This window comes from Caretta caretta, chromosome 7 (genome assembly GCF_965140235.1).
Source record: "Caretta caretta isolate rCarCar2 chromosome 7, rCarCar1.hap1, whole genome shotgun sequence".
Classification (NCBI taxonomy): domain Eukaryota; kingdom Metazoa; phylum Chordata; order Testudines; family Cheloniidae; genus Caretta; species Caretta caretta.
The window spans coordinates 10298218-10310317 of NC_134212.1; the positions used below are offsets into that span (position 1 = coordinate 10298218).

The following is a 12100-nucleotide window of genomic DNA, read 5'->3' on the forward strand; positions in this document are numbered from 1 at the left end:
CCATATCAATCAATGCCATGACTGCTGAATTACCTACTGGTGTCTCTGATGTGTTACTGCACAGATTACACTTCATGCATCACCACGTTCATTTCTTTCACATTACACATGAGCGTGTCTTGTCACTGCCCAATTGCCCTCTTTTGGACAGCTTAACTGATGTACTATACAATGAACCTTACTGAGCAAACTTAATAGTAGAGAGGCTGTGGGAAAAATTAGAAAGGTTGAAGCTTGAGTCCAGTGGGTGTGTCGGAACAGCTTGCGATGTTTCCAACAATAAATCTGAAGGTGTAATTAATGCACGTTGTAACATTTTGCAAGTACAAATGGCATAGCCTACGTGCCTTTTTTCTGGATTAGTTCCGTACTATTGCCCCCCACCCCATTGACAAAGATGCGCTAGAGGAGGAGTAAATATCTAAGGCCCAATCCTGCAGCCTTCACAGACACTGCCTCCACTGAAATCAACGGAAGATTCGCATGCGTGGCAAGTCCAACATCAGACCTCCATTATTCAGGCAGCCAAGGCATAAATGACATATGCAGAATTTAATTTCTTCAAACTGAAGTTAGGAAAAGGATGGAAGTAAACATGTGGCCCAATCTGGCCAAGGAGGATTCCAACACACTAGGTATCTCCCTACGTCCACTGAGGAGAGAATTGCTGGCTATATCACCCTCCCTCTGGCAGCAATATGTATATTTGGGGGGGGGAATGGGGAGACAAGGAAGTATAACTTCTTCCCTCGGTTTAATTGAGTGTATCTGAATATAAATGCACTACAGGCTTTAGCAACTGGTAGGAGCCTTGAGGCTAACAGCTTTGAAGAAACCAAATCATTCAACCTGAGCTGACTTGAGAGGCTAAGGTGACTCTTTAAATTTAGCACACATTTTTTTTGTGGGGGAGGGGATGGGAGAAGGGAAGAGAAGAGTCTTCAGAAATACCAGCATTATATTTTAAAGACCTGCTCCTCCTCAAGCCATGCCAACTTCGAACAATCTGCCTTCTTAATGAGAACAGCCTGGGCTGAGGCTGGTCTCAGTGTCTTAAGGCTTGTAACACAGATAAACCCAGTGAAAATGAAGTAGAGGAAGAATAAACCATATATTTTTAACCACTCTCAAAAGCACTGCTAAATAAAAAGGACCTATTGACACATTTAAAGAAATCTTTAATAACCTAAGTACTTCAGAGGAGTACTAATTTACTGCAGAGTATGTGACTGTGGAAAGATGCAAGGGGTCTGATTCTCAGTTTATGACAGCATAACGCTACTAACTTCAATGGAGTTAATCCCAATTTGCTTCAGTTTGAGAGGAGAATGGAGCTATACCAGTTTATACCAGTGGAGGATCTGGCCCACTGTGTGTGTACTTACAGTGGAATCGAGGATGAGTAAAACAGGCATGGAAAAATCCCAAACATTCCCACCTTTGCTCAGATCTAGAGATAAAAGGGAATCAAACTCCCAGCGATCGGCAATGTTTGGGTCTGAGTTTCCCATGTCTGATTTCCTGTCAGGAAGGACCTGAAGTGCCGAAATAACATTCCAGAGGCTGTTCTCCAGCTATTCCTAGCCATGACCAAAGTGCCAGCAATCTTTCTAGCAAGGCCTATTCTGAACAAATCTGGATTTGTAGACCCAGGAGGTTCAAGTCCAGCCTTCTGGACACTCATGCAAACTCAACCCAGACTCCATACTGTCTGCCCATCTCTAACTAGAGCAATCCAACACTTCAGCGTTGTGCTTCCCAAGAACAGCTACAAACCTTCTAATGAGCAACCTGCCCGTCAGTTCATTTTAGATGTATTTGCTGTCTTCTCTAACACCCCAAGATGGAGGTTTACAGCTGGCGGTTCCCAGACCGCACACGTACCTTGAGCAAGAGGCTGCAAAGGGAGAGCAGCTTGGCCAGGCTGGATTGTTAGCAGACCTTGGCGCTGCAAAGACAAGAGATGCTGCTGCTGCAGTTGTTGCATCTGTAAGAGCTGCTGCTGAAAGGCCAACTGCTGTGTAGCCACTTGCTGTTGCTGTGGCTGAAAGGGGGGGAAAAAAAGGCACATTTGTCATTCCAGAACTAAGTATTTATACAAGGTATTTAAATGGCTCCCGGTTTCAAAACACTTCATTTGATTATAGTCATCACCAAGAAAGGATATTAAGTGGAGGCCCTGACCACTTCTCATTCAAGATCCCAAGTCATAATTTCAGTCGTAGTGTTAACCACAAGATGTGGCCCAAGTCCACATTGGGCAATTCCATTCTTCCTACCAAAACTCCCCCTGCACTTCACCTGAAATATTTATTTGGCATTTCTTGGTCTAAGTTGTGCTATATTGCACTACAGAAGTTTCACCCTTGAAGTGGTCGCATTTTGGTGGTGAATAAAGCAACCCGTGTGTAGTCTGAAGTACTTGGTGATGCTTCAGGATGAACAGCGTGAATATAAATGGAAAATCACACTGCAAGGTCATATCATACTTAAGAGGAATGAAAAATAATCCTGTGCCATGCTCCATTTACGCATGCAAGGATTGTCTCAACTATTAAGGCAAATGATTGGGTTAATTTATTGCATTTTCTATACTTGCTCTCTCTTATTCATTAATCAAGTTACAGTACTTTCTCCTGTATATTGAATTGTTCCATGCTATATTTAAGACTTTTACTTTCTGCACTTTGAAATTTTTAATTATTCTCACTATAAAGAAGACAGAGTTGCTGTACTCCACGGGGATTTGAACCTTGAACCTCTGAGGTGTAAAAGAACATGTTGCTTTTCTCACTATTGCGCCCGGAGAAGCTTTTAACTACTCTGTTTATCACTTCTGACATAAATAAATGAGAAAAAATCAGACCTTTGAAGAAGAAAAACTTCATCTAATATTGTTAATTAGCCATGACAAACGATGAAATAACATTGTAAATCTTTCATAGAAACAGCCACTAGATTTTAATTACATACATTCATAATTTAGCAAACAACATCTTACTTGAATGTGAGTGTTTAATAAGTACTGTACTCCGGGCTTCAGAGTCCTTAATTTTGCTTCAGTTTAAGGAATCCTCTAGGTTTTGTTTCCATGCTCATCTTGTATTTTATTTGCTTTGTTCTTAAAAAACCATGAAAGGCTTTGCATTTTGATACATATCTTTTTATTTATTGTACAATGACAGGAGGAAAACTTTTGTTGTGTAAAACATCAATACATCATGCCAGTGTTTAGCAGTTCCTTGTGCTAGCCAAAAACAATTTATGTAGATTTCCTTAGTAATTATCTGAGTGATAGAAAGATAATACAGCGCAGCAGTACAATAAATAGAAGGAAATTATCTAATATCCCTAATCTGCTAGGAATCATATCAAGGTGGAGGTCTTATCCCCATTATAGCTAACAATTACGGAAAGAAAATTAACTCTTACAAAACTGCAGGCCCAGACACTCTTACGAAGTGTCCAATCATCACCTTTTTTCATTTTAATGCCTTACAATCCCTTTAAAGATCCTGGGTCAGATCCTCAGCTTGTGGGCAACAGTGAAATCCATTGAAGGCACTGGAGCGACACTGGTTTACACCAACTGAGGAGCTGGCCCCACATTTTAAAAAGTCCCTGAAAAAATGTAAGGAATCAATTCACCCCATTCACATATGGAATGCTCCATTCGGATCATGGGAGAGGCATCAGTGCAACGATGAGAGAATAGACCCAGTCACGCTCAACTTGATAGAAGCTTGATTTTTAAAAAGGACTATTGGAGAAAGTTAAGAGCAATGGAAGCTATTTTTGTTCTAATCCCCAAATGCCTTATTTTATAGCAAAAACCTAACCAATCTCATATTCGCATCCAATTTCAGGCCTACCCCCATACCACTGAGAAAGTTAACTGAGTTCCATTCTGAAAAACAAAATCTACAGTACCGACAACAAAAATTTAAATAAATTAAAACTAAGAGCCAGCATTTTCATTTGTAAAACAGCATGCTCAAAATGATCCAATTGTTTTTCCCATTTTGCAAGTGATCAGATTAATGTAAACCACAATGATAGTGATGTTCATGTTTGAATAATTTTTGGCTCTTCAGATATTCTCATAATAAAAAATTATGAATGCGATCATGTTAAAAAAAATGGAATTAAAATACTCCCTGGTATGGACATGGTTACTTGCCATCTTAATGTAAATTAAGATTTTACAACACTTTATTTATAAAAATTGACTGATGCTTGTTTGGTTCTCTTCTCAGCTATCCCTAAGAAAAGCTCATGAAAGCTCTCTACATTTGAAAAGCCAGGATATAAAAGTATACAAGGCCCATTGTCCAAGAAAGAATTTAAAAGCAACACACGTTGCCAAACTGTGCTCCCCACCCAGTTACCAAACACAGGATACAAGTCAGTTTGTTTACTTCTCACAATTGAATGCATACAAAAAAGGTCTCAGTGCAGTCCTGTTGTCAGGTCAGTAGTCAGTGTTAAAATGCTGAAATATCCTGATAAAACTTGCATTTTTGATCCCCTCCCATAAGCTTCTGTCAAAGGTCTGTTTTCCTTTCTTAGGTTACTCCCTACCGCCTAACATAAACTGTCAAAACTGCTGGAGGACAAACGGCCTTTTTAAAACAATCCTCTTAGCCCAACTTGAACACACAAAATGGGATTCTTCTGCTACCTTTATTTAAAAATTAATTCTGTCCGCTGCTTCTCAAAGTCAGTTCTGTCAGGTATCAGGGAATCAGTTTTGTAGACTAGATGAGCTAGAGCTTTAAAAAAAAAAAAGATTGCAGTGACTTACAGAAAGAGCTCTTGCAATCACTGATGGGAATTGTGAGCAGAACTTGCTATGCATCAAGCTGTAAATTCCCCTTAATATAATGTAAAAGAAAAGGTTGCAGAAGTCCTGTGTATTGTCCTGGTTATAGGTCAAATCTCTTTGACTAACAGGGTTTTGGTGGTGGTGGTTGGGTTTTTTTGTAAACTGATGGTACAATATTATGAGCCACTAATGACTGGGGGATACAGTAAATTAATACGCTTGTTCCATCTGTCAATGTCCAAGTTCAAACCATGTTAAAATCATAACCACCAGTCCAGATCACAAAACTGCTAGCATGTGACTGTCATTTTTATCACAAAATAGGACCACCAACTGCATGCTAATTTAGTAAGAACACCCTCTTTAGCTCAGGAAAATGGGGCTGAAAAACCTGTGGGATGAAATGCATTGTTGAAACAGGCCTCTAACTAACATCATCAGGGGAAAAAAAAGAAAAAGTAGTAAAAGCAAAAGAGTCTTGGACCCTTATTCTCCTACGTCTATTATATTATAATATTCTTCTTAAAACAGGAAGGAATCTTTTCTTATTGTAACTCTGGATAGTGCAATATCAGAAGTGTGACCACAGTAAATCAGTGTGTTAGATATTAAAATGCCATCGCATTGTCTAACATCCCTTCTTGCCTTTTAACACAAAGTCTGCTTTTTCTTTCAACTCCAAGCCATCATCTTTGTGTCGGAGATGCTCTCCTGTCTGACAACAGCAATTTAGAAGAGTTAACTTTTATCGTTCATTCTGCTGGGTAACTTTCCCCTTCAAATTTCTTTATCTGCCCTCTGAGCTCATCTGAACTTTCATGTTCTCCCAGCATGCAGGCTTGCATTCAAAACTATGTCTAATAGACCAAATAAGAGGTTAATAAGAAGTGGCAACAGAAAGAAAAAATACAATCCCTGGTAACTGATAAGAATGACAGTGGCAGCCCTTTATTGTTTGTCTTCAAATATAGAGTTAAAGATCTTTAAAAAACTAAATTTTGATGCCTTTGAAAAGAAAGAAGCACAAAATAACAACAGGGGGTTATTGCCTGCCAGCCACAGGGGAGAAGCTCCATAATTCTTATTCTCCCTTTTGAAGGCTGTTAGAAATCTGATTCAAAAAAGCAACAGCAGAAGGAGAAAGCCTCTTGAGGCTATAGCCATTTCCTGTGATCATGCATAATGTGCTTCAAAAGTGGGTTTTTACCAATTCTGTTGATCAATTGCACCTCCTTCATATTCCCTCTTTTTTCTGCTGTGTTTACATCTGATGTGACTCAATGACAAGCACTGTCTGAGACTGTGAAACAGACCTGTCATGTTGATTTATGGGCGCATCAAACCACGACTTGTCCAAACTGAAGCTTGCAGTTCATTAATTAGAGAGTTGTGACTTTGAAGTCAGCTTTCAGACTGTGGTTTTTAACATTTGGCTTAATTTATATGCTCTTGAATGTGGATCTCTAAGGAAAAAACTGAAATTCCCTTCTTGTCTTTGAACTTCTTTTGACCGCACAATAATCATTTCTTTGTCCAGAGTGATGCCTGCATCCCAGAGTCATTAACGCACATTGAACTGCCACTGATGAGTAAGCCCTACTGAATTAGAAAAACAGCCAGCAAAACAAAGCTGAGAGCATTCTGCACACTGATATCTCACAATTACATGCCTTCCCTCCCTGTGCCATTTCCATTTTAATTACTGTTAGTCCTTTAGATTTACATTTTAGACACTTTTTAATCTGTTCCCTTTTTATTATAGTGGTGCCCGTCCGCACATTGTAGTTACGGTTGTGTCAGCGTTTCCACTATAAACCCCCTATTTTCAGTGGTTTATAGCTCAACTGTAAAAATTCACACTGGGTTGAAATGTGGCATGGACGGCACAACTCACCAAATTTGAAAAGAAAAGAAAATTGGTTGGGCCGTTTTTATTTTGAGTACTTCGTGCTGCATGCCTGCCCCACCGACAGAAATGCATCACCGCTATGGAAGGCATTACACAGCATCTTGTGCCAAGAAGCAGCTTACTAAGAGGAGTCCAGTCAGACACTGAGGCAACAGACTAACTAATGTTCAGGTCCCTGAACATGGATTTACATAGTTTCTCATGTCACTTCAAGGAGGAATTTTGGTTTCTTAAACTTTAAACAACAATAATATCACTATAAACTATGCAAGTTATGATTGTGATAAACGTTTAGAAAAGCAAGTGTATTCAAAGTTCAGACAGATACTTTTGGCCCTAGCTTGGCCCATTCTGTCTATGTATTGCAGTGACAACAGATCGATGTCTCCTGCTATTATACATATCACGCGTGCTGTAATAGCTAGGCACAACGTGAGGAGTTGAGGATGGCCCTTCAGTCTTATCTTTGCATCTCAGATTTTGTTGATCTGTGTCACAACAAATGTTCCTTAAATGCAGTTCTTCTTCTAAGTTACAACTATGACAAATGTGTAATCTATGCCTCTGCCTTGATACAGGGAACCTGCACTCAAAACCTCTTGAAGTATTTCCCTGCTTTGAGAGCACAGCATCTTGACTACTGCATCCTTATTTTCACCCAGTGTAAAATAACTCACTTCCAAAAACCACTCTCCTAAGACACTAGTCAAGATACTTGTTCCAATACTCACACCAAACAGCAAGGTGTGATGTTGTGTATAAAATACGTGGCAGCAAGCAAATAGAAAGCACAAGAAAATAAAAGAGAAAACAGGACAATAACTCTAAAGCTGAAAGCTGAGACCTGATAGAGTCAGCTCACTTGTGTAATCATTTATAAGATGAATGACAGTTTAATAGCTACTAGGCAGTCTCCTGGGATCTGTGGTTTGAAAGTAAAATGGGTATTGTCTGTACCTCTTTAGGCTGTTTTCCAGCATGTTGTTGCTGTAAAAGTTGAAGCTGCAACTGTTCCTGTTGTTTCTTATAAAACTCTTGAAGCTGCTGCTATAAAGAAGAGGAAACACGGTAAGTAACAAAGTGGAGGGACAATTCAGTGTCCCTTTTGGTGTAACACACAAACGGTGATTTGAAAAATAGCATCCTTTTATCTGTAATGGTCTGACCTTTAGTTTGAAACTCGACAATAAATTCAGTGCACACTGACTATTCTTGGCATTATCGTTTGAAAAGTAATCTCCAAAATGAACTGATGAAAAACATACCATTTTCTACACAAACTAATTAAACTAAGGCAAGGAATGACCTTTGATTGTAACAACAAAGCCAAAATGCCCTTGCTGAGAGAGGCTGGTAAATTTCTGTTGTGAAACATATACATGCTTTCTAAATGATAGGGTTTGACTGTATTAAGTTTTGTTCAATACATACACAGACATCACAGATAATACCCCTCCCACTCCCCAGATGGATAGTAGATGTACGCAGTTTAGACATCCACTCAGTGAATGAGTGAGTGACAGAGTGACAGTGAGAAAAGACTACACAAGGTTAGCTTGTAGTGGCCTTTAAAGTCATCATGGAATTAATGAATTAATGTTGTACAGCACATTAAGATAAGTAAACTTTAAAACCATACTTCATTTGCTGCAATGAAGTAACTTTTAACTGACACAGGCTCACATGTTGAAATGGGGTATCAGGAAAACTAATACTCCACAATACATTCGTTTGTTGAAATTCAAGGGTTAAGGCTTGCAAATATGCTACGTTTCTGCTGACATGGTTTTGACAGTCCCTATTGTGCCATATGGGTTTAATAAGCTTTAGAACGGAAAACACCTCTCTACTGTAGTCTTTGTTTATTCCAACTAGTCAGAAGGAAGTGATGTGCCAAGGAGAATGCAGGTGTAAGCAATGGCGGCATCTGTAGGATTCTTGTTTCTTAAACGTACATCGTTATGTAGCTATCTGGGAAAAGCTGTTAGCTTTAGTCCCTACACTTACATTTTCAATAGCAATAGCTAGCTTTAAATACAAAAGAGCAATTAGCTCACCCCAGATACATCTACTATTCATGTTCTGTGCGCATATAAATCTCCTCACTGTATTTTCCACTGAATGCATCCGATGAAGTGAGCTGTAGCTCACGAAAGCTTATGCTCAAATAAATTGGTTAGTCTCTAAGGTGCCACAAGTCCTCCCGTTCTTTTTGCGAATACAGACTAACACGGCTGCTACTCTGAAACCTGCTGCAGTATATAGGCAGCTTTCTCCCCAGGAATATTGAAGGACATTAGCACACCTATAATAGCCATCTTACCAGCTGTAAAAGAAACAATTACCTGTTGAAGCATGAGTGCCTGCTGCTGCTGGAGCAGGACCTGGAGTTGCTGGGGAGTTAGCACTTGTTGCTGGAGGATCTGCTGCATTTGTTGGGGAGTGATAACTTGAGGTGTCATCATAGCCACTGACACTGGAACCTAGAACATTAACACAGTGGGCATAAGAAGCCAGAACACTTTGTAAAGAGTTCTACTACAGTTTATTCTACTTTTTAATATTAAGAATTTATTTGTTATCTTGATAATTATTTGTCCATTGCTATGTCTACGGAACTGGTTCAGAAACCATCCTGTTTTCTGCTGTATTGCTTACTTCTCATCCTCTGTCGTGTCAAAGTAACAAAAAGCGCAAGAGCTTTGAGAGTCCAGTGGAGTAAACATGAAAGCACTGATTTTATTTTCTCCCAGCTACATCTTCTTTCTCCAAAACATTATTGAAATGAAAATTATTTCAATATATGAATACAGTATAAGCTGTCAAGATAGATTTATTTTTAGAAGAAACAGTCAACTCAAAAAAACAGACACAAAAAAAAACAATCTGGTGTCCCACACTGATGGGATCCAGACCCTCGTAAGACAATGATTTTAAGAAAATGAATGAAAGCTCAGGGATGTGACTAACAGAACCTATGTTCCTATGCAATTTTAACAGAAAGACCCTACTACAATGTCTTTACCGTTCCATATTCACCCAGCATACAGATGTCTTCAATTCTTTCATATTACGTGAGATACCATTAAAAGCCGCTTTCTATGACATTTCAGTGACAAACAGCTACAGTGATGAACTTGATAGCATTTCATATTTGCAACTGTTAACACGTTTCTGCACGGGCATCTCTGCAAGGAACCTGTACACTGTATCTGAAAGGATGATGTCTTGTTCAGATAAAACACTGACATTAAAATGACAGGCTGTCTTGGCCAAGGTTACACAAATTGTATTCAAGCGGATATCTAATGACAATGCTATGAATTCTGCAAGCTTTCTAGAATGTAATTTAGCTATTCAAAATAATCACTGCACTTGTATTTAATTTGCAGACTACATGAGAACCATTTTGTCAGTCCCAGTAATGCAAGAAGACTATTTCACAAGAAATAATAAAAAAAGAAAAAAATAGAAAGAGAAAACAACAATAGAGCAAAAAGACAAAACCCATATGACTTTTAACAGTAATATTTAAGCACCTTACTTTTCTTAAGTTTCAAATCAAATATGTGACAGCACAGAACTAAAAGCAGTAAAGGATATACTTTGTTAAAAAGGATCTCTTGTCATCTCATGTATTACAATAAAAGGTAATAACATGTTTTGCACTTTCTCTGCGCACCACTTTTTAAAAATCAGCAGACAATAGCTGATCAGAAGATAAAAGAATTTTAAAAAAATCTTTCAGAGTAGTAGTAAGCAAGAGAGAAATGCAGTATTAATTTTATGTAACATAATGTCTTAATATGCAGTTTATCTTGACTTTTTCACATGATTTGTCCTGCCATTTGCATAGCAAGCTCTCATTCCTAATTTCACAGTCATTATGCACTGATGTCCTGATTTCTCAGCATCACTAATTTTGATGAACTAAAAATGGTTCCTGAAGGTCAGATTCACGTACAGTGCACATCCTCCAGTGCTGTTGTGTATATGTTATGTGCAAGCCCCACGAACTGCTTTTAAGACATTTGTTTGAAAAAGTCCAAGAAATGGTTACGCACTTTTGATAGCTCATTAACATAGCACTGGAATGTCACCCAGGAGTTCTCTGTACTGCCGAGTGCTTCTGAAGGTGCACTACGGTATACACCTCTACCCTGATATAACGCGACCTGATACAACACGAATTTGGATATAACGCGGTAAAGCAGCGCTCCGGGGGGGGGGGGGGGGGGGGCAGGGCTGCGCGCTCCGGTGGATCAAAGCAAGTTCAATATAAGGCGGTTTCACCTATAACGCGGTAAGATTTTTTGGCTCCCGAGGACAGTGTTATATCTGGGTAGAAGTGTACATCTGGACAATCCACCATAATATACAACAGACAGTCACATCTGATCACTCAGAAAATAAATATTTAGTTACGGGACAGATCCTGTTTCCATTGAAGCCAACGGTGAAACCCTCAATGGGCTGGGACCAGGATTTAGCTGTATGTGTATTTCTATAGTGAACATACAGGACAGCAACGGCACTGCAGAAGTGCCATACCAATTGAGACAGACCCCGAGAAGCCTCAGTCATCTGTTGGTAAACTCATTAATTCTGAGCAGCCTAATCCACGTGACTTTTAAAATAACTTTTTCGAAGTAGAAATTTCTTACTTATATTCGGTAGTCACCATACTAGCCTTTAAGCTTTATTCGTCTTTGTTACTCCATCCCAAAAGAAGTTTACTTTTCCTTGAGGTTTACACTATCTTTTATTGAAGTACAACTGAGTAAACAGAGAAGGAAGCATGTTTAAGTATGTTTTCTGTGCTATTCTTGGAAGATATACAATACAAATACTCTTCAATCAGATTTCTGACAACAACCAGGGACACAGACAGGAACAGGGTGGGGTGCTGTAAACCCTACAGATCAGTGATTAATACTAAGGGCCACATTATTCTGCCCTTGGTTATGGATGGACAACTCCCACCGACTTCCATGGGAGTTGTGCACATGGGTCTAAGGGCAATATTTGCCCCTACATTTGAAAAGTGTTTGTGTCCCTTCCAACAAAGAATTTCTAAACAGAAACTGTTAACACTTTGCTAAAACAGAAATGTTTTACAGGTAGCAGAAAACACATATATGGCATCTTTCAGACAGCAGGAGCATGCTGATGAGCTCAACTTACTTTTATCATCTGAAACCACGTTGTCACACCAGCTAGCTCTGTACTGCAAAAGAGGGCTCCGCTTTTAATTTATAAATGTAATAAAAGTTAGATTTACCCAAAGTTTCTGCTCCAGCATATCATGAAAATAATTTATGGAAACCTTTAACAAACATATTCAAATGGACCAGAAACTATTGTGT

At 39.0% G+C, this 12100-nt stretch overlaps 1 protein-coding gene across 23 annotated transcripts in view; it reads right to left on the bottom strand.

Moving 5' to 3' along the window:
- The window catches only part of FOXP1 (forkhead box P1), a 499850-nt gene that overhangs the window by 82930 nt on the left and 404820 nt on the right, over positions 1-12100 (bottom strand). For 21 of the 23 annotated variants that reach the window (XM_075130242.1, XM_075130253.1, XM_048859178.2 and 18 more), the window contains 3 exons: positions 9080-9217; positions 7692-7781; positions 1885-2044 (listed from right to left, as the gene is read on the bottom strand). In XM_075130242.1, coding sequence (XP_074986343.1) covers positions 1885-2044; positions 7692-7781; positions 9080-9217 — 388 coding nt within the window. The remainder of the gene's footprint in view (positions 1-1884; positions 2045-7691; positions 7782-9079; positions 9218-12100) is intronic. The other 2 variants (XM_048859184.2, XM_048859183.2) reach the window with 1 other exon arrangement.